The sequence below is a fragment of the Paralichthys olivaceus genome, chromosome 12, assembly GCF_024713975.1.
Source record: "Paralichthys olivaceus isolate ysfri-2021 chromosome 12, ASM2471397v2, whole genome shotgun sequence".
In the NCBI taxonomy this organism is placed as follows: domain Eukaryota; kingdom Metazoa; phylum Chordata; class Actinopteri; order Pleuronectiformes; family Paralichthyidae; genus Paralichthys; species Paralichthys olivaceus.
In genome coordinates, this window is record NC_091104.1 from 21,725,011 (window position 1) to 21,750,901 (window position 25,891).

Here is a 25,891-nt window from a genome sequence, read left to right on the forward strand (position 1 = left end):
CAAGGACTCACCTCCCACAGTCACCGTCACCTCTGTGTGGGTACGCTTCAACTTCATTAGAGGTCTATCCCGTTCCAGATGTTCGCACAAAGCCAGGGCTGTTGTGTGATGCAACCGCAAAGACACACTTGTGCATTGAAAAAAGATAAGCAGGTCACATCTTCCAGATATTATCCCATAACTTTATCATAGTTTTGTGTTTTATCAAACAAAATCAGGAACTTGGAGAACCAAAGAGAACGAGAAGAGAGAGTCCTCAAACTCAATCCCGCCATGCAGACGGGCATGTTGGAAACAGGAGCCCAAGGGTGTAATAACCTATACACCTAAATCTGATATGACAATCCATTTGGGTGTTGTAGCAGGGGGCGGGGGTGTTGAGGGGGGAAGCAGACCTCTTGACAGTCTGACTCCTCACTGTCAGCTTGGGTTGGCTGGTTCGTATTTCCCACTGTGTCTCCGCCTTAGACGAGCGGCAGATAAAAATATCCACAACAGCAGACAGGCAGACCCTCGTGGAGTTGGGTTTCGGTTTTTCCTTTCCTTTCATTCTCAAAAACTGCAGCTCAGCTAACTTTGGCCCAAAGTCTGGAGTTACAGCGAGGGGACTGCGACCCAGGAGAGGAAACTTAACTTGCTTTAAGGACAGTCCTTGAGAGTTGGACTGGAATTCAGTTCTACTGATTTCTACCTTTCTCCACTTCTTTTGCAGTCTTACCTGTGATCATCATTACCCTGATCAATACAGTGGCCATTAATATGACATCAACTGATGCACAATATCTCTGTCTGCTCCAGCTACAGTGTTGACTAGAGTGAATATTGAAACGAGTTTGTCTATTTGCAGAGGAGACCAAAACAGTCTCCAGTTTGCAGCCTTGACGTATCTTCTCAAAACATTGTGTCATTTTCCTTCAGTTTTGTCCTTTTGGATTAAAGCCCATGTAAGTGAGAGGCCAAAGCTGAAGCTGTTCATGATTAATTAAGATTTGAACAAAGTCAAAGTTTGGAGAGAAAAAAAGTTTGAGTTTGAGTTTTCCGATCAAAAATGGAGTTGATCTGCCCAATCAGAGCTCAATCTGTGTGGTTTAATTAAGCTTGATTTAGAGTGGCCTGGTAATTCACGCAGACAACCCACACCTTTTTTACATATATATATATATATATATATGTATATATATATATATATATATATTTATATATTTATATGAAAGTAATTTCCAACAATCAGATATCACAGCTTGAAAAGAGGGAGGATTACAAAAAATATGAAAACATGACAACATTGACACTAAGTTAAAAGCTGTAAAGATAAAATAAATATGAGAAAAAGAAAAATCACTCGGTTGATAAATTGGAAGGTACAGAACCTTTGTGTGTGTTTAGAAATATTTTTTTTCTTATATCTTACTGTAATGCAAAAATTAAAACTCAATATAACCAAATTAATTAAATATTTTGGGATCAAAGAATTACATCCAATGTATGCAGCGATATCCATATTTCCTAGCTGTATAATACAACAGCATATTATCAGTAAAATATGCCTCCAAACCTCTATGAAATAACCATTTATGATACTTAGTATATAATACTTAGTATGTGCTTATTATCAATGTCAGTAGATCTTAATACTGTGTGTAGTATTTACTGATGAAATGTATTGACTTTATTGTTTAATATAGAATTTAAATGGTGTATTTGGATCCTTTATCCAGCAGTATGGTCTCTTTCATTTTTGTGCGCAGACTTATGGTCTAATGAAAAAAATCTAAGATCTTTAAGGGACTGATATTCATTAGTGTTTACAATTTGGTGAAGGTCCAAATAAAGATTTCTTTAGGGGAATGTTGGGCCTTGGCACATGTATAGAGCCATTCTAGTTGACCATAATTTGAATGTATTTATTTATTCATTTATTATTTGGCTTTTATAACCAACAATATGATCTCTTTGATTTTTGCACTTACACTTCGTATCTATAAAACAAAGGCCCTTAAATGTCAAAATAGGTCAAATATTTTCTGTGAGTAAATGTATCGCATAAAAAAAAATTCCCTGTATTGTTACAAAGAGTTCATGATGATTTCTTCAAGTGTTTTGTCAGAGCAACAGTCCAAAACCCAAAATATTCAGTTCATTGTTATGTATGACAAATATACACACTAATTTCTCACATTTTAGAAACTTGAACCTGGAAATGGTGTTTAGCTCAAAAAATGACAAAAAAGAAAATTTGATTCAGTCATTTTGTTTTCGACAATGTGATAATTAAATCCTGGAAAGTTGAACAAACCATTGCAACATGTTTTCATGAAGACATATACTCTGCACATACGGTGAACGTGTTGCATAAATACTCACCATGTGAAAAGTGCAGCCACATTGGGCACATTCATTCATTACTAAGGGAAAAAAGGACAGAGGATCAATATGGCACCACGCATGTGAGGTCATATATTTGCATATATTAAATCCGGCCCCTGCGTGTGCTGGCTGAAGTTCCTGAATTCCTGCGGTGCATTTGCAGAGCAGAAGGCGTGGTGACCTGTTCACAACCCTTTAAAATGACGGCAGCCCATTTCTCTCTTTCTGCTCCCTCTCTCTCTCCAGTCCTCACTATCCCTCTTTTTCCACACCATCCTCGCCCCACCCCTTTGCAGGAGGGCGGTTGTGATTGATTGATGTATGCTGGTGTGGATAGTGACATAAATATTAATCATCTGCCACCCTCAGGCCACTGACTTACCTGGACTCCTCCAGAGGAGAGCAGCTTCAGGATTTTTGCTCTGTAGCAGTTTTGTGTTCAGCAGGCCATGCTGCTGCGTTCATAACTGCACCAGGTTAGCCACTATTTTCCAACTGAGTAAAAATTTAGTGGGACATAAATAAATCTCACGAGCTGCATAATGTCAGCTGTATCGTAAATTTTAGGTAACATAGCGGGAGCTGTTTTATGTGATAGATTTGGGGTTTTTTTGGAAGGAACAAAGCTTCTGGGCATGTGCGTTTTTTTCCCTATTTGCTACCAGAGTCACTCACATATTTCTTTTGTCATCTTTTCTCTCGGCCTCTTTTTCCTCCATCTCTCTCTGTCCCCTCCCTGTCTTCATGCTCTATCTTTTGCATCCACTCTGTCGCAGGTTCCTCTTTACCTCCCCCTGTGGTGCAGGGGTGGGTCAGAGAGGTGGGGTGTGAAGGTGGGGGCTCTGGGTTGGTGGTGAGGCTGGTGTCTGGGCATCGAGTGGAGGGGGGCGTGGCTGCTTGTCTGCCTCCGAGCCCCTAACGAGAGCGTGATTCATGGCACGAGGGGCTCCCATAGGAACAGGATTAGAGGTGCTCTGTCTAACTGCTCCCCAGAGAGAGTAAAAAGATATTTAATCTGCCCACCACGCCGGCAGTTACCACTGTGCACTGTGTGTGTCTTTGTGTGTGTGCGTGTGTGTGTTTCTGTGAATGTGTCAGAGGGTTGTTGGCTAGGGGGCGGGAGACCGACAGCCAAAAGAGAAAATACATTTCTGCAGCAAAACTGATCAATTATATTGCTGCTACTTTATTTATTTTTTTACCTAGCACAGTGAATTCTTCATTTAGAAATGTATTCAGATTTTATACAACAACAAAAGATCATGTAGCATTAAACAACTGTGCAAGACTTAGCTGCTATTGTATAGAAAATATTATATAGGCCAGAATTGTGTTTTAAATTACCTGATGCTTGGAAGTTGTATTTTTTATATTCCTGTCCAACTAAAAAGTGAAAACAGAAGAAATACAAATACTTGTAAAGCTATAATATATAATTTGTATTTTAACAATAGCTCAAATCAATTGGCGTGATTTCTATCAGTGTCTACAAAAAGGGCATTAAAACTCAGTGTCTACGTTCAAGAAAATCAAATGCTTTCGATGAATGTCTAATAGTATTTTTGTCTGCTCTTGTTTCTTGGCAGAGGTTTTGTCTATGACAACAGGAACAACCTTCAGATGAGGGGCGTTATCGTCCTGCTCATTTCCAAAGCAGCAGGGCCAAGCCATGCAGCGTCCGATCTCCTGGCTCAGGACATGGTCAGCGGCATTTATCCCAGGTAAATCACCTGAAATAACTGCTTATTGGTACGGTAACTGGTTAAAGGGTTGGGGGGGTTCAGGCAAACTGTATGCATTACAATTACCAGCATGGTCGTCATTAAAGGTCCATCAAAGTATCATCAGCGAGATGCACTAATGAATCTTCCTCCATTCTGTAAATTCCGTTAAGCATTGCTAACTGTGCAAATGTAATTTTTGCAATCGCTTTTGTGGTAACTTGGGAGAAAATTGGCAAAACATTGTATAAAAGTCACGATACCACTGAGGATTATCTTAAATGTTAAATGGCGTCTTGCAGCTTTAATCACATCATAGAGAGAGACCGTCGTCTCAAAGGCCTTATCATACCACAGCTGGTTTACACCAAGCAGCTTCTTTTGTTAAATTAAACCGAGCTGATGATTCAAATCCCAAGATAACAACTCATATCCAACCACACATGAACGGACGATCTCTCTGCCTTCTACGGATTTCTGTTCTCAAGTATGTGCTGCTTTGGAGAAAACAGTCGGCAGTAAAACATGTGTAGCTTTGCATTGTAGAACCATAAATATGCATGGCAAGCAGACCAAGAAAGGTGATACCACTTTTGTCCCTGTTACATGGCTACTGAAGGATAAATAGTGAAATAAAAATCCTTGAGTCTGGTAATTCTATCTTGTCCTTTGTGGTTATCGTCCATATCAATTCCTGTAAATGAGGCACTACATCATCTTGTGATGTTTGATGGAATATATGGGCGAGCCACCGTTACAATGTGGGGATTTAAAGTTTTTTGTTTATATTTCGATTGGAGCTAATTGAAAGGCCCCTTCAAAAAGTCCTCTAGCAGCTCCCTTTGTTAACCACCCTCAAGCTGCTGGTGTGTGGTCAAACTGCAAAACAGATACATAATGAGATGTATTTGACTGGAAATGTCTTTTTTAACAGTCTTTTAAATTAATTACAGACAATGAATGAATGTTTCCATGTAAAAGTCTGTATTCTCAATAGCAACAGAAGCTAAAAATCATCCTGAAAATATATCTTTATTTGGACTTAATGGTTCATGCATGTATTTCAATTATTTACTTATAGGAAAACAAAGGATTGGTGGACTTGCAATGTCTGTCAGATAGTCAGATTTCTTCCAAGCTGAAATATCTCAACAACTACTGTTTTGATTGGCATAAAATTGTGTTCAGATGTTCATCGTCCTCAGAAGATGAACCTTAATTACTTCATGACTTAATCTAGTGTCACCAACACATTTACAGTTACTTATTTACAAGGATGAACTGTAATGACTTTTATGATTTCCTGACTATGTATTTAGTGCCATCAGGTTCAGTTGTGCTTTGTGTTCAGTGCTAATCAAAAATGTTGAACGGATATAATGAATATAGTGTTAAATAGCAAATAAAGAGTAAAACCTTTAATGTCTTGTGTTAAAACCTGAAATATCTAAGGATTTACTGTTAAAAACCAAAGACTGTATTTTGAAATGTATTTATATTTATTCAACAGTAGAAGCACAGGTCCTGAAGAATGATTTGTGTTTGGACCATGTTCTGGTAAATGCTCTTCCCCATGAATCCTAAAGATCAAATTCCCAGAAAAAATTTTGAATTTCGACTACAGCCTCACAGAGCACCTTAAGTGCTTTTATTCTTATAATGAAAGGTAATTTCTGTATGAAACTTCTGGAATATGTCACTAACTACAGTGTTTATTGATTTTCTACACATTTTAAAGGTAAAGTCTTTCAGGTGGTACTAATGTACGGCTGGTAAAATGCATCAGGAAGCACCCAGGGTCCATTCTGGTTTTCTCACACACTTCAACTCACTGCGTGCAGCTCAGAACAGGGACGTGGGCGTGTGCCAAGTGGTTTCCAGAAGTGACTGCTGTGCTTGGCTTGGCTGTGCGCTGGGCGCCTGAAAGGCTTCTTTCTTACTGCGAGCTGGCACAAGGCACGTGTGTGTAGTGAAGCCGTGTCCGTGCAGACACATCCTAATATTAGAACTAATTGGAATAAACCAGGCATCATGGAAGCACTTGGAAGAGTCCGTGTCGATGGGTTGTGTCCTACAACAGGATGAGTCACTACACACTAACCTCATGTCACGACCTGCCGCTCACATCACTGTGACACCACCGTCACTGAGTCCAACATGCAGCAGCATTCCCTCACTCGTGTGTGATGGATAGTCCAAACCCAAACACACGCAGCATGACTTGATCACCTCATTTGCACTATCTTGCTCACCCTCTCACCCCTCCCTCGGTACTCCCCCCACCTCTCCTGGGCTCATTAGCACCTCTGCTGATGGCGAGATGGAAGGATGGAGGGAGACGGGGTGGGGCGGGTTTGGAGGGTGATTGAAACCTCCGGGGGATGGTCTCCTCCCTCCTGACAGGCAGCATTTGTAAAACATTTCCCACTCTGCTGCCTGACACTGATGATTCACCAAAGCACCACCATGACAGATGGATGGATAGATAGATAGATAGATGGATGGATGGATGGATAGATAGATAGATAGATAGATAGATAGATAGATAGATAGATAGATAGATAGATAGATAGAAATAGATAGATAGATAGGTAAATAGATAGGTAGGTGGGTAGGTAGGTGGATACATAGATAGATAGATAAATAGATAGATAGTTAGATACATAGATAGGTGTATACATAGATAAATAGATAGACGGATACAAACACAGATAGTCCAACTTGTGGCCATCACACCTCTTAATTTCTTGTGACAAACAGAAGTGATGCCCCTGAACATATCACGCAGGCTGTTTGATGGACAGGCCATCTCTTTAAAGCACTCACATTTGTTAGGCTGCATTTGATGGCGAGGCAGACTGCAGAGCGAGGGAAAATGGAACAGAACACTCAGGACAAGGGGCGTGGTGAGGGGCGTTACACCTCAGCAAGATGGCATCGGTTGCTATGCAACTGGGCACCAAAGCTATTTATACATCAGCCCCCTTGTCCCCCTTTTTCCTCCCCAAGCTTCTCTGCTCTGATCAGGACTACCAGATGTGGAGGCACAGCTTTGAGGGAGAGGTTCGACCGATTTAGGTTTTTGGACCCTGGTGGTTGGTGGTTAGAGTCTATAACCTTAAGTCAGAAAATAAATTAAATTAAATTAAAAGAAAGATAATACTTGATATCAACTAATGTGAAAATTATTATTGTGATATAATTTTTGATGATATCGTCGATATAGTTGTTTTGTCTCTCAAAAGTCAGAAAAGAGTGAGGATATTACAATATACTATAGCAATATTAAATAACTCTAAAACAAAGAATTTAAACTTGGCTTTTATAATCCCATTGAAGAAAGTCTTGGCTTTAGATCTTAGCCTAAAGGTCACTATTTACTATAATATGTAAATATCAACCTGTGTTTCTCTAGTGTAAATGATATGAACCAAGAGGAGATCTCGGTCATGTTCTTCATGCTGTTGTTTTTTCTTCTAGTAAAGCAACAAAGCAGCTTTCAGACATGCACTGAAGAGAGTCTCCGAACATTCTCCAGAGTAGAAGCTGATTGTCTATCTGGTGAAAAGAATGTCCCAATGAGCCCATGTGAAAACACGGCAGGAGATCATCCTCACCCCAACCGTGTGCTGATGACATTTCTAACATGGGACAGATGCAAAAGTGAAAAACGCAAAAATAATACAGTGCATATATCTCTGGATGTAAAAGCGGTGCCATGCACGTAGAAGACTCTGACAGATGTCAAGACAGTTTTTGGTGATAAGGGCTGACGCCGTTGTAGATATGATCTAAAAAAAAGCACACACAATCTCAGCAGCGAAATATATTGGTTACATCCTGCCGCCTTATGCTGTGCCCCCCCTCACCTGAGTGAGTTGTTGTCAACGTGTCTGAGCAGAGAATCTCTCCCCGTTGTTCATGTGTGAAAGGCAAATTCTGGAGAAAGTCCAGTCCCAACATTCTCCGGAGTTCATTTCTGAAAACGTCTCAAAGGTCCAGCGTGCAAGATTTGGGTGAAAGAGATTTTTGGCAAAATTTGAATATAAAATAATCCTAGTGATGTTTTCACTGGTGTGTTTCATCTAAATTGTATGAATTCTTGTTTTCTTTACTCTAGCATGGACTCTTTATGTTAAAAAAATGTAAATGGAGGCTGGTCCTCTCTGTGGAGGCCACCATGTTTTTTTACTGTCGTCCAAACTGGACAGACTAAAACCTTTTCATGACAACTGAAGTTCACCACAGGTTCTCTTTCATGTTGGGAAGGGGAGGGTGAGATGAGGAGTATTCAGCTGCAACATGAAAGCTCACCTCTAGATGTCACTAAATTCTACACACTGAACCTTTAATTCACCAGTCACTGCAAGGCGTTGACCTTGGACTTCTGAGAACATTTAAATCAGCCTCAGCTTTTTATCATGTTCCTCTGCTGTAACAATGACTTCCTGTCTTGAAACCCATCGAGCGCAGCCATCACTCCGACCCACCTTGAGAACACGCCACTTTCAACCTGTTCATTGCCTCTTTTTTTAAATCCCAAACTTATTAACAATCATCCGTGGTGACTCTGTTGTTGCTCTGTGTCACCAAGCAGAGAAACCAACCAGACAATGGATGTGATTGAGAGGCGACATAGATGACATTATTGAATTTTAATCACATCTTTTCCACACAGCAATTACCTGGCTACAAGATCTGCATGTGTGTGAATGTGTGTGAGTGTGTGATTAGCCAGGGGTTGGAGCACAAGGCAGACAACCGGCTCATCAGGTTCTCATAGTGGCTGAAAGAAGGTCGTAAGTGGCTATCAGCGCACCCAACCCTGTCTGGATGGATCCCTCCTGTCGCAGCGTGGCGAGCTCCCTCCATATGGAGAGTGGCCTAATTATCTCCCACCAATGACTGAATCAACATTTGATTATATCCTCCCTAAGGCTGCTCTGAAAGGCTCTATTCAAAGACCACTTTTATTTCTTTTCTCTCATAATCAAGAATGGCTGTTATTTGCTAATGATAAGTTTAATTTCTTTTTTTTACCATGACACGCTGCGTGGCAAGATGCCTGACATATCTGCAGCACGCCGATTTTGACTTGGAAATTGTATCTGTGGAGCAGTCTCGTCTTTTTTGCACACACCATCGTTTATCATTTCTTCTTTAAGTTGGTCAGTAAATCTTTCAGGTTGGATTAACAGTGAGGATCCTGACTGTCTTTGTTTGGGAGCAGCGTTGTATGTTTTAGTCAAATTACAAACTAGAGCCCTTTTGTACACAACATAGATGTTTTTCCCTGTTGTTTGACAGATGAAATGAAAACCCATGAATCCTCTGTCCTGATTGAATCCTTTGTGGTCAGCACACCTATAAATGATGCTGTGAATGTGTTTTCCATCTTGCCAGACCTACAAATTTCACCAGGATAAAGACAATGAAAAGGTTTCTGTCAAAAAGCTCTCTAACTGTCAAGCCTCGGCAACGCCTCTCACAAGCTAAAATGTATCCTCTCTTTTTTTCATTTTCTGTTTCAAAGCCAGAGGAACCTGGCGGAAATCACAGAGTTGATCCACACGGCGTTCCTGGTGCATCGTGGGATAGTCAACCTGAAGGAGTGGACGGTTTCAGACGGCCCGCTAAAGGACATGCAGTTTGGAAATAAGATGGCCGTCCTGAGCGGTGACTTCCTGCTGGCGAACGCTTGTACAGGACTGGCCCAGCTGGATAACACTAAGGTACATGGCCTGTCACTAACAAACTGGAGTCCTGACAAATATCTGAGCTGACAGCAGTGATATTAATAAGAAACACAGCCGCCTTAATACAGGCTCCCAGAGGCCCCTACAGCCTCACATATCGGTGTCAGTCTTCATCACTACATCTTTTCTCCCCATCACACTACATCCAAACATCTCACCACAGCCATGATTGGTCATTACTGCAGAGTGTAATCTATGGAATATTGCATTGATTTTGATCTTCTGTAGAATACCTGCAGTACAAACAACTCTAAAGTCATTGACTAATCCCTTAATAGTCCACTACATAGTGAGTTTGCCATTTTGTTGGGCTGTCTGAATGTTTAGTGAAAATTTTATACACTACGTAGTGGACTCATTGTTTCCTACAATGCATTGCACTTGCCATTGAGAGACAAGAGGAGAGAGGGCAGCAGGAAAAGCCTAACCTGTTGTACATATGCAAATAGGATCAGAGTATTACAGCACAAACCAGGTTAAAAGGTTTGTTTCTACAATTAGATATTGTCATTCAATGTGTGTTTTAACTAAAAGTAATAATAGTGGGGTTATGAGTGGGTGATTTTGGACACAGCCATAGTCTTTTTTTTTTCCTGAATCACTCAGACTAAGAATGTGTTAGTGTGATTTGTATTCCACATCCCAGAAATCCCCTCTCAGTGAAATTGATTGATTCCCTACATCTCCCACTCAAAGATCTAGAAAGGTTGATCCATGTCTTCATAACTTCTCGACTTGACTACTGTAATTCTTTGTATGTGGGATTAGGCCAGTCATCCATTCAACGCCTGCATATTCTTCAAATATGTCCGTTTGTTTTCATCAGGATCCATTTATTATTCCCTTGAAAATGGATGAAAATCTGAAAAAAACACACCCAATCTAAGAATATTAAAGAAAAAAAGAACCTGGATCTGTGTCGATTTCAGAAATAGAAACCTATGCGTACAAACAATCGAACAAAAACAATCAAACGGACAGGGGTGAAAACATAGTGGAGGTAGACAGGCAGTTTGAGCTGATAACCATGCTATTATGAGACGAGTAGGTGATAGGAAATAAGAACAGTTTATTGTTATGATTTTCATTTCCATCAAAAACAATAAAGTGCTACGCCTCCTGAGGTCTAAAATCTGTTCAAACAAAACAGTCTGAGTAGGAAACCTTAGTGCAGTCTTTTTATAAGCCTGACACAACTCATCGATGGCTGCAACCTGTGATGAGGCGACAGGGGTAGACGTTGCTTTTTGGGACGGTGGTGTAGATGACACTGTGAGGCCTTTTCACTGGATCTCATGTTATGACTCTCAGAGTTTCTGTAGGTGGCGTACTTTGTTTTATCTGTTCAGCCCATTGACTGCATGGAAAGATAGATGATCTCTGAGCTATCGTCTGACGATGAGTCAGCCTTTTCTCCTGTTTCTCCACACAAAACATAAAAGGTTATACTTTTTGTTGTGTTTCAGGCCCAGACGACATTTTCACAAATCTTCATTAATTGCTATCTGTATATGAATGCAGATAAATTAGAAATTAAGATAGCTGATGCATTTCAACAGGTTCTGCCTCTTTTCATCTCCACATGGACCGTTTACCTGCAGGCAACCAAAGCCTGCTCAAACATGATTGGTCAAACATGCCAAATCTGTTTGTAGGGAGTAAAAGATGGACGATATGACAGCTCCCTAAAAGTAAAGCCAAAGTATCTCCATCACCACCTGGTGGCCGGCTACAGTATAGATCATAAATCCATGGACCAAACTAAAAAGTCAAAGTGCGCAGACTCAGAATCCAAATATATGAGATGACATTGTTTGTGTCCAGGATGTTTTGGCTTCATATCTGTATACTGGGAGGAAATGGAGACATCCATTTTTATATGCGGCCTATGGTTCAGTCATTGTGAAAGGGAAATTTCAGAGCTTTTTTGTACAATAGAACCTGTCAGACATCAAGTGTTTACAGCAGCATACGTTAGTAAAAGCCACAGATTCTTATATCAGGTCCCTCAGTCAGTTCCACACAAGCTGCTGCACACAATCTGTTTGGATGCAGGAGGACGTCGTCAGGAGATAACATTGACATGTGAACCACGGGATTCCTTCTTATTGAGTTTTTCAGGTTTGGACATGTGTGCGGCAGTGGTCTTGTAAGTGCACCACAGATCATATCTACAACGTGGCCCGGTAACCCCGCGCTGACAGATGCTGTCACCGCGCTACTCTGTCAGAATGCGGTTGCCTGGCTGGATCAAAATAACTGTCATCCGTCCCCCACCCCCCACTCCTGTGTGCCATCAGCCAGACCAGCCCTTATCACCTTTCCTGCTGCCTCTTATTCAGCACACAGTCTGGCTTTATGTCTGCTCTGTGATGTAAGTGGTATCCATGGTGCGTCGTGTGTAGGAAACATAGCAGGAGTTATAAGATCCAACATTTCCATTACGAGTGAAAGATAATTCTAAGGGTGTGACATTTCCTGTACAGTGTCATTTAGCTTTCATTGGGATGTGTCCCTTTAACAGCACTATGACAGAAAATACTCACCGTTGCTCCGATACAAATTACACAAGTGGAATTGATGATGTTTCACTGTAAAATGGAGAAAAACCACATTGAAAATAAAATGATAACAGATCTGCTGATGTGCTAATTGGGATTTAAGTTTTGGACCATCTGCTACTTTAATTCATCTCCTTTTCAAGTTTCACACGGTGCAATTCAATCTCAGCTGGTACCAGATTACCTCTCAGCAGCAACCAATGAAAATCCTATTGTTGTTCTTACCTTTTTTTCCACACAAATCTGCAGTCTGCCGTCTAATAAGAGTATGAGCGTAACCTGAAGCAACCACAGGAAACGTCCCCGCAGTGGAAGTTTTTAAGGGTAATAAGGAGATAGACATCGGATATTCAGCAGTTACTCATGTTCGAAAAGGTTAGCAAAACAAAATGAAGCGAGGGCAAACCACAACCTGCGCTTATGCTCATTTTCAGATGTGTTTTTAAAGCGCTCGCCACTGGTATGAGCAGGAGGTAAGTTAGACGATTGTTAACAGCCCCTATAAGTCCATCATACTCAGCTAAGGTTACTAGAATGAAATTTGTTTTGACCGAAGTCTTTGAACTCGTGGTTTGAGGTTGAGAAAACCTTGTTCACTTAACTCCTGTTAGTTCTTTATGAGTTTGGCCCAGATTTGATATGAACCTAAAGTACTTGCGCAGTGCAATTTCTCGTTATGTGCAGAGCTGATGTTGCCATGATGGAGATCAGTTGCTGTGAATGTTTTTGTTAGTTTGATATGGTGAAATAAAAATTTTCTAATTGATCCAGGCGGGAATTTGACTACTTCCAGTGTTGTAGTTTATCTGAGGACCTAGAAGAAGACGTGTTCAACTCGGTCCAAAGACTGAAGGCATCTTGCCCCACCCCCACTGACTGTTACAGAGCGCTGTTCACCTGTATTTTTATTCAAATTGAACATATTGCGTGTCTAAATCTAAACAAACTCAACACAGCACTTCCTCAGGCAGTTTACAGTACGCATGCCAAATGTGAAGATGATTCAATTGCCAGAAATACGTTACACAGACAGACTTACTGATGTTTGGGGAATTATTAGATCGATTGCAGTTCATTTTTCTTTGGTGCGGATGAAAGAAAACAATGTGTGGATGGGATTTTACCTGAAAAACATTAAAATCACGAAAAAATAATTTTAGAAAAATGTCTTATAATACATACATTTACCTCTTATGATGTTATTAGAACCATCAACCTCAAGAAAACGCAAACTTGGTTGGGGCGACCTTTTTGGCTTAACCTTGGAAACAGCAGTTAACAGGACATCCTCAACTTAAAGTAAATTGAGTCACCTGTGCTGGAGCTTTCACTTGCAAACTACATGCAAACTATGTTATTTGTCAGAAGACAAAATAAGATGGCATCTATTAATCCAACACGAACAAGTCACAGAGGAGCTCAGAGCACCTACAGATCCATGTTATCCAAATAAACTCCATCCAAATGTCAAACCACTTTTTGAGTGCATTGGACACACTGGAAAGGTTGCTGATAAAACATGTAGGCAAGTGATAAAAAAACAGAATGGGGGTTTACTGCCAATTAGGTTTACACATACAAGTATTTTGCTGTGGTGTGTTTGTGAATAAGCATACATTTAAAAATAAGGAATTGTGTACAAATATTATAAACACTAGAAAAAAGGTATGTAAAATTTGACGTATATACAGTGTGAGCATTACTGGCCACAGAATGTTTCACATTCAACGCATGGAACATTTATAAGTAAGCCTAGGCAATTGTTAACTTTACATAAAGTCAAACTATTTCTGCACAGATTCACATATGATCATTTTATGTCTAGATGAGAGGTGGTTAATACTTTAGGTAGCATAGAAATAAACAAGAGACTTGTTCAAAAAAAGGAATTATCAAACTCCAAAACACTGGTCGGACTGTGGCTGACTTGGTTCAGCCAGTGGCTGCAGGGGTGGCGTTAAGGCAGCCTTCAAGACTAACTGTCAGAAGATCAAATAGGCTGCATCTTGTCCTCTTTGGAGAGAAATGAACAGCAGGTAATGGATCTGAATTTCTTTGACTTAAAAACACAAGACACATCATGTGTCTCAGTAAAGCCTACAGCCAATCAGGGCAGAGTTGTGTCGTCATGGTGGTTCCCAGGTGCTGCGTGGTCTGACTGCAGCCGGCTCGCTCCTGTGTTTTAATGTCACATGACAGGATGATGATTTGCAGTGCTGGAAAAAGTCAGACAAAAATTCTCCGCAGCATTAACTTAATGTGTTCAATCAATTCAGTGCCTTTTAAAAACTGCATCTAACCCGCTTCATCTTCTGTGCATTACAAATACAGTCTATTGTTATTGCAATTAAAGGCTGTAAAGGATTTACTGTATAGTCCTGTAACTCACCAGCGCCTGATGCAGATTGACTCTGATGTTGCAAACTGACAGTCTGCTTAACAGTGGATTAGTCTCTGTTTTCTTTCTTGTCGTCTGTGCTCACTATACCACCTCAATTTAATACACAGGGTGACGAATGAGAAGTTCTTCAGCTTTCAAAGTTGTTCTCACAAACCAGCCTTTTTTCTTTCTTTCTTCTAAGACAGTGAGAGCGATGGAGATTATGTGTCGTGGCCTTGAGAGGAAAACCTATGCTGCTACTTGTATAAACTGTAAAGTATCTCACCGAGCAGCTCCGGTTTCTCCCCCCTCACAGACCTGTCGGCAAAACACGATCTGGCTGGATTTGGGAATGGAGTACGGGGGAGGCAGGGGGGAAGCTTATCTGATACCTTCCAAAAAAAGACCCCCCACTGGCCCCCACTTCCCAAGGCTGGCCAGGCAGAGACACCACATCTGGTAATACTGTAGGCACATTGTCCTTCCAGGTCTGTGGGCGCAGCTCGGGTTTCCTCAATATTTTCCCCCGGCGGATTCGGTTACCCAGAGGGCACTGCGAGGCTGACGGCGCAGCCAGTGTCCACCAGACTTTTCTGATGAACCAAGGATGTCTGGGATGAGCTGAAGGAGCTCTAAAATTAACCTCATTCAAATGTACTGTACGGGTGTGGCCTCGACTCCTCGCTCCTCTGTGTGTGAATGAAGGATGAAGGCATCAACTTCAGATTTGTACTCATTCAGTGAAAACCAGCCTTTAAGCAGCGTTTGGAAAAGTTGCAGCCTCTCATCTGGTGGTCGATGAGGCTGCTGGTGTGTCTGTGTGCAGAAATGTAGTCATGCATGCCCCCTGTAAGAGGAAATAGGCAACTGCAGTCTCAAACAAGACTGGCCTCCACAACAGTTTTCAGCTTGTTGTGTATTTAAACATTTTAAATATTCTCTTAGCCCAGTTTCCAAAAAGCAGCTTTTTTTCTATGTACAGTGCATTTATCAACTTACCAAACAGAGTGACTTAATCACAGAATAATGAATTCCTTCATTCATTCGCAGTGAGTGTGTTGATGATGTCTCTAAAATGCGTCAGGCGGTAAAACTAAAACAAATAAACCAATACAAATATCTTAGAATTAAAAAGCGGAGCCATATACGTAGAAGACACTGCCAAATATGTCAAGAGAGTTTTGGGTGATAAGAGCAGATGTGCTGCAAACAAAAACATATGTAACGTCCTGACTCCTTGTGCTGCACCACCCCTCACCTGAATGCTCCGAGTGGAGAATCTCCTGCTGGGTTGTTCATGTGTGAAAGGCAAACTCGGGAAAGAAGTCTGGACATAATTCTGCAGAGTTCCTCTAAAGTTAATTTCTGAAAACGGCTTTACCGTGGCACTTCTGCAGAAATCCTATGTTGTCTTAATGTTGTGAATATCAACTGATTAATAAACACATTTTCTTCAGCTTCAGTCATCACAAAAACTCAAAAGTCGTTTAGTTTGTCCAGTCTGGACTAATGTAAAAAACATGGCGGCCTCCGTAGAGCGGACCCCCTCCATGTAAATATAAAGTATTTAAATATAAAGGACCTTTTCTGGGGTAAAGAAAAATACAATTTGTACAATTTAGATGAAACGAACTGGCGAAAACATCATGAAGATTATTCTACATTAAATTTTTGCCAATTGTTACCTTTCACCTAAATCTTACACACTGGACCTTTAAAGACTAAAGGGAGAGCAGAGTAGACCCTGAAGTCAGATCATCACCCCTCTGTTCTTTGGACACTATTTCATCTCACCATTTCAGCCCCTCAGACCACAGACACCTCAGCTAACAAAGCGTAATGAATGAAATCGAACCTGGATCTCACGTCAACAGGGGCTCTACTATGGCCTGATAATGAGCGGCAGAATCTGCAGCAGTTCACCTGTTCTCCAGTCCTCGTCTCACCTCAGATTTATTCGCCAACCCAGCTGTTCCGACACGACGGCTGTTTACTCGAGCTTCAGACCGGGGGAAATTGTGGCTTCTTTTTTTTAATTACGAATGTCACGGATGAAACGAGTAGCGTGTCAGGTTTTGATTGACCTCATTTGCATATTAGGAGTTTAATCAATGCCGTTAGCCAAAGTGATATATAATGAGGGAACAGGTTAGAGGTTCACTGCCAGAGCCCAGGGACGCTCCAGCACGAGGTCACATGACGTACATGTTGTGTAGATCTTGAAGTTTTTGGTTTAACATGTGACCTATATGCTCACAAGGCAGAACTTTGTGTCCTACTTTGTAGACATGAGGCATCACTTGACGTATTCATGTTTTCATAGCTCCAGAGAAGACAGAAGATGTGTAAAGACTCTGGAGCTCTGTTATAGTAAATCTGTTCATTCTTCTTGTTCATTTTAGCCCAAATGTCTGAAGCTTTTTTCTCTTTTTTGTATTTAACAGGTTGTTGAACTGATCTCAAGTGCCATCGGGGATTTAGTTCAAGGAATCTACAATGAGAATTCCAATAATAACGAGGTAAAGTATCTGTTCTCCTCTTATAGATCTACTGCGATGAAGTGCAGCAAACCCAAGACACTTTTTTAAAGAAAGGACCGAAAATTTGTTGGAGGAAATTTGAACCCAATAATAGAATAATTGGTTGAACATGAACCAAGTCCGTTTTTAGAGCTCTACATGATAGACAAACTATAAACTATCAAAATATAGAATTGTATACATTAAGAAAAACTTGTAGATATATAATACATGTAGAAATTTGAATGTTTGGTAGAGGACAGGTAATATTCTCTATTTTTTTAAGATTCGAACAGGTACTGTTCCTGTAGTTTATTACTGTGCCAAGAGCTTCACTGTTACATATAAAACTATTAACCTGTTACTGGACACGTCCCATTTTTATGCACAAGCCCAAACATAATGTACCCAAAATAAAAAGGTTACTGTTCTTCGGCCTTCTTTATTACAGTCGTAACCCTGGTCTCCTTTGAAAGGTAACTATTTAAATTTTACAACCAAAAAGTCAGAGTGACTATAAGAGACAGTAAACTGAAGTGGCATTAAAAAGTGGACTGTAAGGGCTTTAGTTAGACCTTTAGTGTGGAGCCACAGTTCACACGTTTCATCAGCTGCTGAATATTTTGCACAGATACAATCAGAGGACTCGGGTGAAGATCTGGCACAGACACACTGAATTTAACATTGCCAAGTATTTTTTTTAAAAGGTTAAATTCACGTCATGAGCCACACTGTTGCCGTGGGTGACATGGTCCTTCATTACGATTACACACTGCAGTTTAATTGGACACTTTTCTGCTGGTGGTCACACTCATTCAGGCACCACATGTGGATTAATCCGCCTCTGAAAAGAGTCCCCAACAAAAAGCCTTTCAGTTTCCTCCTGTTAGAGTAGCGCTTGCATGAAACTAGTGTTATGTGTTTTTTTGTTTGTTTGAAATGAAACTGTACAGTTGTGGTCATTGTTTTAAAGGTTTACATCTTCATCAAGAACAAAGGGATTGTGGAGCTAAAAGCCACAGGCTATATTCACACTGTTTTCATTTGAAAACGCATAAACTCTGCTACTAATCCACCTGCTGCCTACACTCTTGAGTGTTAGAGCAGCTACAACAGAGAGGTTTTGAAACGCGGATGGCCCCCGCTGATGAGTTTAAAAACTCCAGGGCTGCGTTCAAGATGAGGCCTTTGCTAATTCTTCGGGTCCCTATCACAGGACCCCCTTCCATTAGAAAACCTCCAGCATTAGCCTGCTCGGCTACTGGTGTGAAAGACAACGTGGTTAATCAGTTACAAGTGTTGCTGACCCTGTTGTCTTTACCAACAGCTGAAATACAGTTACATTCTGCATTACAATGATTCAACTGTTTGCATGAGGAGGAGACCAGCTGTTTCCAATTCATTTTAACATCAGTATTCCCATTGCACTTTGTCAAATGATGTGCGTGCAGAGATCGTTCTAGTTTGACAAAGCAGTTTTCAAACTAAAACGTATTATGAGACACTTTGTTGACTTTGCTCTAGCTCTGTTGACCTTTTTTTTCTGGGAGATTTATGAGGATTAGTTGACGTCTTCTGATGGTGACTTTAGATTAACTGCTTACAATTAAGTGTTTTCTCTGTTATTATTATTCAGTATACCTTACCGAATACATGCACTAGTTCAGAGATGGTCTATTGAACCTTGTTATACCTGTGGTGTTTATAATGTTTTTAATGTTGGACTTCATGTCTGATGTAAAACAACATGTTGAATTCTTTGTAGAGCTAAAAGAGTGTTTTCCTGTTCTGGCTCAGCGTCCTCCTCCCCAGCTTCCCTCAGCTCCAAACTGAGGAACTTGTGGGAAATACTGTGTTAAATTGCTGTTACTCTCTGGTGCACATCCAATTACATACTGAAAAATAAAATCACAGAGGAGGAGGGGTTGTTTTGATTGAGAGGCTGTGAGGTGCTCTGTGGGAACCTTGAAGTCGTACAGTAGAGGCAGTCAAAGCTCAGGCCGGCCGTGTCTCTGCCTCTGTTTGCTCTGCAGGAGAACGGTCTCACCGACGGCGTTGACGTGGCGACTTGGGAGGATCAGACGTTCCTGTCCCACGGGGCGCTGCTCGCCAAGAGCTGTCAAGCTGCGATGGAGCTCGCCAAACACGACAAGGAGTCCCAAAGGCTGGCCTACAAGTACGGCAAGCACTTATCACTAGGCCACAAGGTGAGTCTGATCTGAGCGTCCCGACCTGTGGACGATCAATCAGTAAGGGTCAAATGAGATAATCACAGTCATCTGTCTTCATTTAAAGATGCTGGAAACCCTTTTTTTTCTCAATTAGCTTCAAGTTATGAGCAATGGGGTCAATCAAGAACACTGTTTTCTTCTCTATCAAAGTTTGAAACTTTTAAGTTTTGATTATTTCATGAGAAATGTCTGTATTTCTGTTTTTATTCTTTCTTTTCTCACTGGTTTGAAGAATCCCATACGTGTTTCTCTACACCAATGTATGATAGAACCAACCCCCACCCAGTTCTGATGATATAAACAAGCTGAGTGTTTTACTGGTAAATAAATGGAAAAATATTCCATTATATTAAATCAGAAAAAATTGGGGATAACAGCACATGTTTTTCAGACTCTCCAGGAAGACATCCATAGTATTTCACTCAGTCAAAAAAAGCTAGAGAGAGAATTTCAAAGCCTGTCTCCACAGCTCTGCACAGCCAGACCAGACCAATCACAGCGTGACGTTCATTGTCAGTTTTCGGAAAGTTATAGTCAGAACATTTCTGTAAAGGTCCCTCCCAATATGACGATGGAAAGGTGTGGGGACGTATGTATGGGTTGTTAGCTGTGTCTGTCTGTTGTTGGGTGCTGAGCAGGTCATGTACAGTTGATTTCCTTCCCTCTGAACCCAGCTCCATGATGCAACTGTAAACGATGATATCAGAGCAGTGGGAGTGAACTAGAACAGTAAATATGCAGCCGCACATTTAAATAAAACCAAAAGTCACCATAAAGCTGTTTAAAGCTGCAGACTGAGGTGAAGATTCTCTGTAGGTCTGTCACTATGAGCCGCACATATCACATTTTCATGATTATTTAATAACTTTAGTTTCATGATTACATCATGGATATTTAAACGATTGTAAGCCAGTTTTTTTTTTATGTACTGTGCTGTTTCTGTTTATTTTGTTACCATGATACGTTTAATATAAAAATAATACAAACTTTATTGGCTGCTGATTGACTACAGGAAACAGCAGTGTCCAAACTTCTTTTCCTCTTCTGCCTCTGTAACCAATTGGCCATATTTTAATTTCACCACATTAGTAGGAATTTTTATGGAATGTTTCACAATTTGAAACATAAAAGAATTCATGATGACAGGTTGACATATTTGTCCAAATCATGTAGATTAAATATGTTAACCTGTAAAATTGAATCTTCTATATTGATAATGTTTCCTTTGTAGATGAAGCTGGGTTTTGATTAGATTTAAGTGTCTTATTATTCTTACATTTGTGACAAACATACTCTGTAAGGACGGTGGATTTGTGCAAAGCTAAAATACCATTGGTATGTAATGTTAATGCAGATGCTTAAATATTTTTCAAAGTTCAGTGGTTTACAGCAGTAGTTTAGTGGTGCTAGACTAGAAGTAGTTCATAATGATCCCACTCACAGTGGTGTATTAGTACGTTCCCTCCTGCTGCGGCTCCCTGTAGCTGCCTGTCTGCAGGCTTCAGTGGCTACAGGGATTCTCAGCATGGGAGGAAGCAGAAACGAGGTCTTTGAAGGAGAACCATCAGGCTAGCAGAGTCGTTTAGCACACTTTTTATCAGGCTGCTCATTAACACGCTCGCTCAGAGTGGAGGCTGGCACGACATAGGTTCCCCTGGTTTTAACCACCGACTCAGTTTAATTGGTGGCCGCAGGTTAAGATGTAGAATCTCACAGATTTGTCGTCTCTCTGTCAAATGTTTCTCTCCCTTCTGCAGCTGAACTCTGACCTGCAGCCGTTTGTGAAGAGCAGCGTGGGAGAACTGCTGTCGTTCAGCTTGAGCGCCGCCCCGGTAGTTTTCCACCGTCAGATCGTCGGCCAGGAGAGGTGGCATCAGCAGCTGCAGCAGGTACAGGAGGGATGGGCCATGGTACCACTGCACAAGCTAGATGTAGTTAGTACTTGGACTGTCAGTGACTAGTAATTCTGAAGAAAACAGTCTGCTCATACATGAAGTAGAAAAAATTTACTTTTTTGCGATTAGAAAAAAAAAAACATACTTTCTTTTTCCACAGATTGTTTCAGCTGTTACACACAACGTATTCCTTCCTCTCTTCTTAACAGGCTACAACACATTTCAAAAGTAAAAACATGAAAAACAAGCCTTTGGAAATCTCCCACTAACCAAAGAAAAATAGGTTATGAAAGCTCTCCCTATTTTTACCTCTGCCAAGGAGGTTATGTCCTTTTGTTTGTTTTTAAGTATACACAAAAACTACTCGACAGTTTTCCATGGAACTTGTTGGAAGTATGCGGTACGTGTCGGGGATGAACCCATTGAACCCATGTTTTGTTGCAAATCCAGGATTTTTTCTTTAACATTGCAAGATGGGATGTTTTTTTTGACATTTCCACTATCAACCCAGAGAGTAATTCATGGATCTTGATGAAAAAAATCAGGTATATTTAGAAAACTGACTTAGAATGTGTTGAATTTGGTACAGCTTGATTGAATTAAAGTTGACTGTTGGGCCTTGAAGGAGGTGTGAGCTCCACTGAGTGATATTCTAGTTATAAAGTTATCCGATTAATTTGATTTCCTCTTGAATGAAATAGGAAATCCATTAAACCATACTATGTAAGTATGAAAGTATGTGGAGAGGATTTGTATTTTCACAGTTTATTTAGAATTTTGTCCCAAAAAAAGATGATGTAAGAGGTTTTTAAGGTTCGTGCTGATTTTAAAATCCTCAATTTCATTTAACTACACTTTTTAAAAAGCGGGTAAGGATGTGTTGAGGATGATGTTGAAGTGATCTTATAAACACTTTCTTTACTGTCTTTTTAGGCTAAAACGCTAAGAAACCAGCTGGATTATTCAAAGGTAAGAACACTGCTTGATGTATTTCTCATTACAGAAAACTCAGCTCTTGAACTACAATGTTACTCAACTGCTGCTCTGTTATTCCTTGCTGCAGCCTCTGTTATGTTTCAAAAAAAATCCGATACAACTTTGCAAGATATTGAAATGTTTCTTTGTTGTTTTTCACCTGTTTACATGGCGGCACTGTATCTGACAGAGCCACCAGATTGAAACACTATGTCTTTTCACTGTAACCTATATCAAAGTTGAGAACTGAGCTTTCCAAAGTCAACGTGTGAGGGAAGAAGGGGAGGGACAGGGGTACAAGGAGAGGGTGAAGCTACAGAGGAGGGGTCTGATGGTATTAGGGGGGTTATCTGGTCCCGTCTGAAACCAGAGCAGGAAGGATTAGTTACCGAGGCCTATTTGTGGAGGAGACACCGAGGCTCTGAGACAGTGGCATTGTGAGAGAATCTCCTTCAGCAGACCTGCTGAAAAGGGGACGTGGGGAGAAGTTGGAAGGAGAGAAGAGAAGAGGGGAGGAAAACTGAGAGCAGGACACAAGAGAGGGATGAAATTTTGGGGAAGAAGGAGAAAGACCTTGGGCCCTCGAGCGTAAAACTTTGCTTTGATTCAAGACAAAATGCAGAATAATCAGTGGAACTTTGTGTTTATTTCTGACTGCTACAGAACTAACTAATAAATAAATAACCTGGATGAAATGACCAAAATGTTTACAAGAATTCCTCCTCTCCACTGTTTTCCATCCAATCTTCAAGTCTTTCATCCCCAGTTAGAAAATATTACCCGAGATGACACTTTAATTTATTAAAACTTAGTTTTTATTAGTATGGGAATTTTATGTAAGAAATCTCATAACATGAAAGAAGTCACAAGATGCAGCCTGTGGGTATAAGCCTGCCATTGGACGCCTATTTTAGGAGTCAGTCTCCTCGCCTTCCATTTCCAACCTGTCACCACAACAAACTCAGTGCTGCAACCTATCTGGTAAAATATTGGAGAGTTTTAAAGACATTTTGAATCATACAATCACTCAGTCGTCATGTGTCTTTTACTGTGAAGGTAATGATAGGGAAAAGACATTTGAATGACAGTGCTCGCTCTTCTCCGTGTCCAAAAAAATATCCCCCAAACGACACTATTTTGCATGGACGCCATCCTGGGCATAGTGTCGCCACCTAGACGACTGTGATTGGCATAAAGAAAAAGAGCCGTGCTTGTGAATAAATGAGTGAGATGCTATGAACTAAAAGACTCAGAATCTCAATAACCAAGTGAAATAAATATATTAATGAATTAATTATTCATATATTGTATTATAAATATAAATAAGTCATTACCATGACTTGTCCTGTGTGTTCTGTCTGACATCATGTTCTTTTCTCATGTTCATTGTTTTACTCTCATTGCTTCTTCCTTATAAAACTTTGTTAGGAAAGGTGATATATAAAATAAGTTTATTATTGTTGTTGATTCATCTTTGGTTTAGCTTAACAAGGCTGAACACGCCACCCACCTCTGAGGCTGCCAGGCGAGGTTAGCTTGGATCTTTATTGACCAAAGCTCTGAGTGTTAACAGCAGCAGCTTCCTGGTTAATCCACAGTTACCTTTGTGGTTCTGTTGATGTTTTAGAGAAAGACTGTGTGTGAAGTCATGTGAGTAACTGAAAGGTGAGGGGACAGTGGTACAAAAACTAAACTTTTGAGAAGCACTGACTCCTTCAATGAAAGATTCTGTATTAAATAAACTTTACTTCGCCGTGACTTCATAACTGGGAAAAATGTATTTAAACAAAAAATGATTTTGGAAAAGGGCATTTCAAATTATTCTTATAATGAAAATACAGTGAGTTGAGTTTCAATTGTGTATTAAACTATTTTACAGTAACTCATTCATACATTTCACTAATTATTATATATATGATTTATTGGGGGAAATTTTTGACTTTTTTTGTGCATCATAAAATAATTTAGTGTAGTACTAGTGTATTGAAATGGCCTCAAGTAATAAAGGGGTTTATTGTGTGCATCAGGGTTGAATTACACCTTTATAATGCAACATTTTGTAATTATCTCATCATGAGACCTCAAAAGGAAAGAGGGAGCAAGTAGACACATACATACAAGATTACCCAACATACAAGTGGTGCAGAGCGTGTTAAATTAAAGACACGAGGGAATATTATATTAATGAACACCAACAAAACAAGGTTGGCAGAAGAGATGTGCGTGAAATGAGAGTAAAAAAAGAATGGTTTATAGATGAGGTAATGAGCCAGCGTGAGGCTGGGGTCAACACCTGCAGAATTCTTTTTTGGGTTTTAAAGAAGGAAGGGTCTCAGGCAAAAGATGTGCCACACACCAGCAGGAAGTCACATGGGGTCAAATTCACACTCACACTGTAAACGTCATCTACCGGCCGAAGCTTATTTGACTTAATTTTTTAGTCGTAGAACCTGCAGAGAAATAAAGTTCCGGACTTTTCTACTCTCACTGATAAGAGAGAAACTGTCAGTGTTTTAACTGAATCTCACAGTGAACAGTCTCAGTGTTTCTCCCGGTAGTTAGATGTGATAATCTGCCTCCAGTGGTACCAGGGGCAGTGTGCACATGCACGCATTGTGTTCAACAGCGTGTTTCCTGTCATTAAAAGTCGTGCTGTACGTCTGTAAGATCCACTTTATGAGTGAGATAACTTTGTCTGGCTCTGGCTGTGTTGTAGCTGTAACTGGAGTGACACAAACATGACAAACTAATGTGTGTTTTCATCCCTCGACAGCTTTTGGCAGCGATTAAATCGGAGAAAGGCATGAGCTCGGCGGTGGACTTATGCCGTTACCATGGCAACAAGGCTCTGGAGGCCATCCAGGCTTTTCCCTCCTCCGAGGCTAGATCCGCCTTGGAAAACATTGCCTCCGCCGTCACCAAATTTTGACCCGGACACTGTCTCACACACACACACACACACACACACACACATGCCAACACACATGCCAACACACCAGATGCCAACACACACAGCTGTTTCTATGTGCAGCCTGAGATCTGCAGAGGCATCAGGACAACACTGAAGAGACATGAGAACTTCCTTTGAGCCAGGTGCTGGCTCATGTCTGGACGAACTGCTCTGCTCGTTTGTGATTGACATAACGGTCATAGATTGAAAAAAAAAAAGGAATAAACACACATGACGTCAGCATCAGGTCTTGTATTCAGTCTCGGGTACATACCCGTCATCTCCTGCTTGGAGGAAAATGTCACGCCGAGCTGCATTTTAAAACCTGGCAGTTAATTGTTACCTTGCTTATCAGCGAAGCCACATACCAGGCAGAACGCAGTTAAAGATGTTGTGAGGAATTGTTATTGTCATCTGGAAAATGTACCATGAACGGCAAATTATGCACCAGGCAGCACTTATCCTAACAAATGTTATTTATTTTTTGAACTGGTTCCCTGTGCTTGTAGCGGCACATCTCAGATGATGCTGAAATC

General features: G+C 40.6%; 1 protein-coding gene across 1 annotated transcript in view; it reads left to right on the top strand.

Moving 5' to 3' along the window:
* Positions 1-25,595, top strand: part of pdss2 (prenyl (decaprenyl) diphosphate synthase, subunit 2) — a 29,296-nt gene extending 3,701 nt beyond the window's left edge. Inside the window, exons 2-8 of the mRNA XM_020084528.2 lie at positions 3,954-4,088; positions 9,622-9,820; positions 17,230-17,304; positions 19,338-19,511; positions 21,293-21,424; positions 22,364-22,399; positions 25,179-25,595. Of these exons, the coding sequence (XP_019940087.2) occupies positions 3,954-4,088; positions 9,622-9,820; positions 17,230-17,304; positions 19,338-19,511; positions 21,293-21,424; positions 22,364-22,399; positions 25,179-25,334 (907 nt within the window). The 3' untranslated portion in view covers positions 25,335-25,595. The remainder of the gene's footprint in view (positions 1-3,953; positions 4,089-9,621; positions 9,821-17,229; positions 17,305-19,337; positions 19,512-21,292; positions 21,425-22,363; positions 22,400-25,178) is intronic.
* The last annotated feature ends 296 nt before the right edge of the window (positions 25,596-25,891 follow it).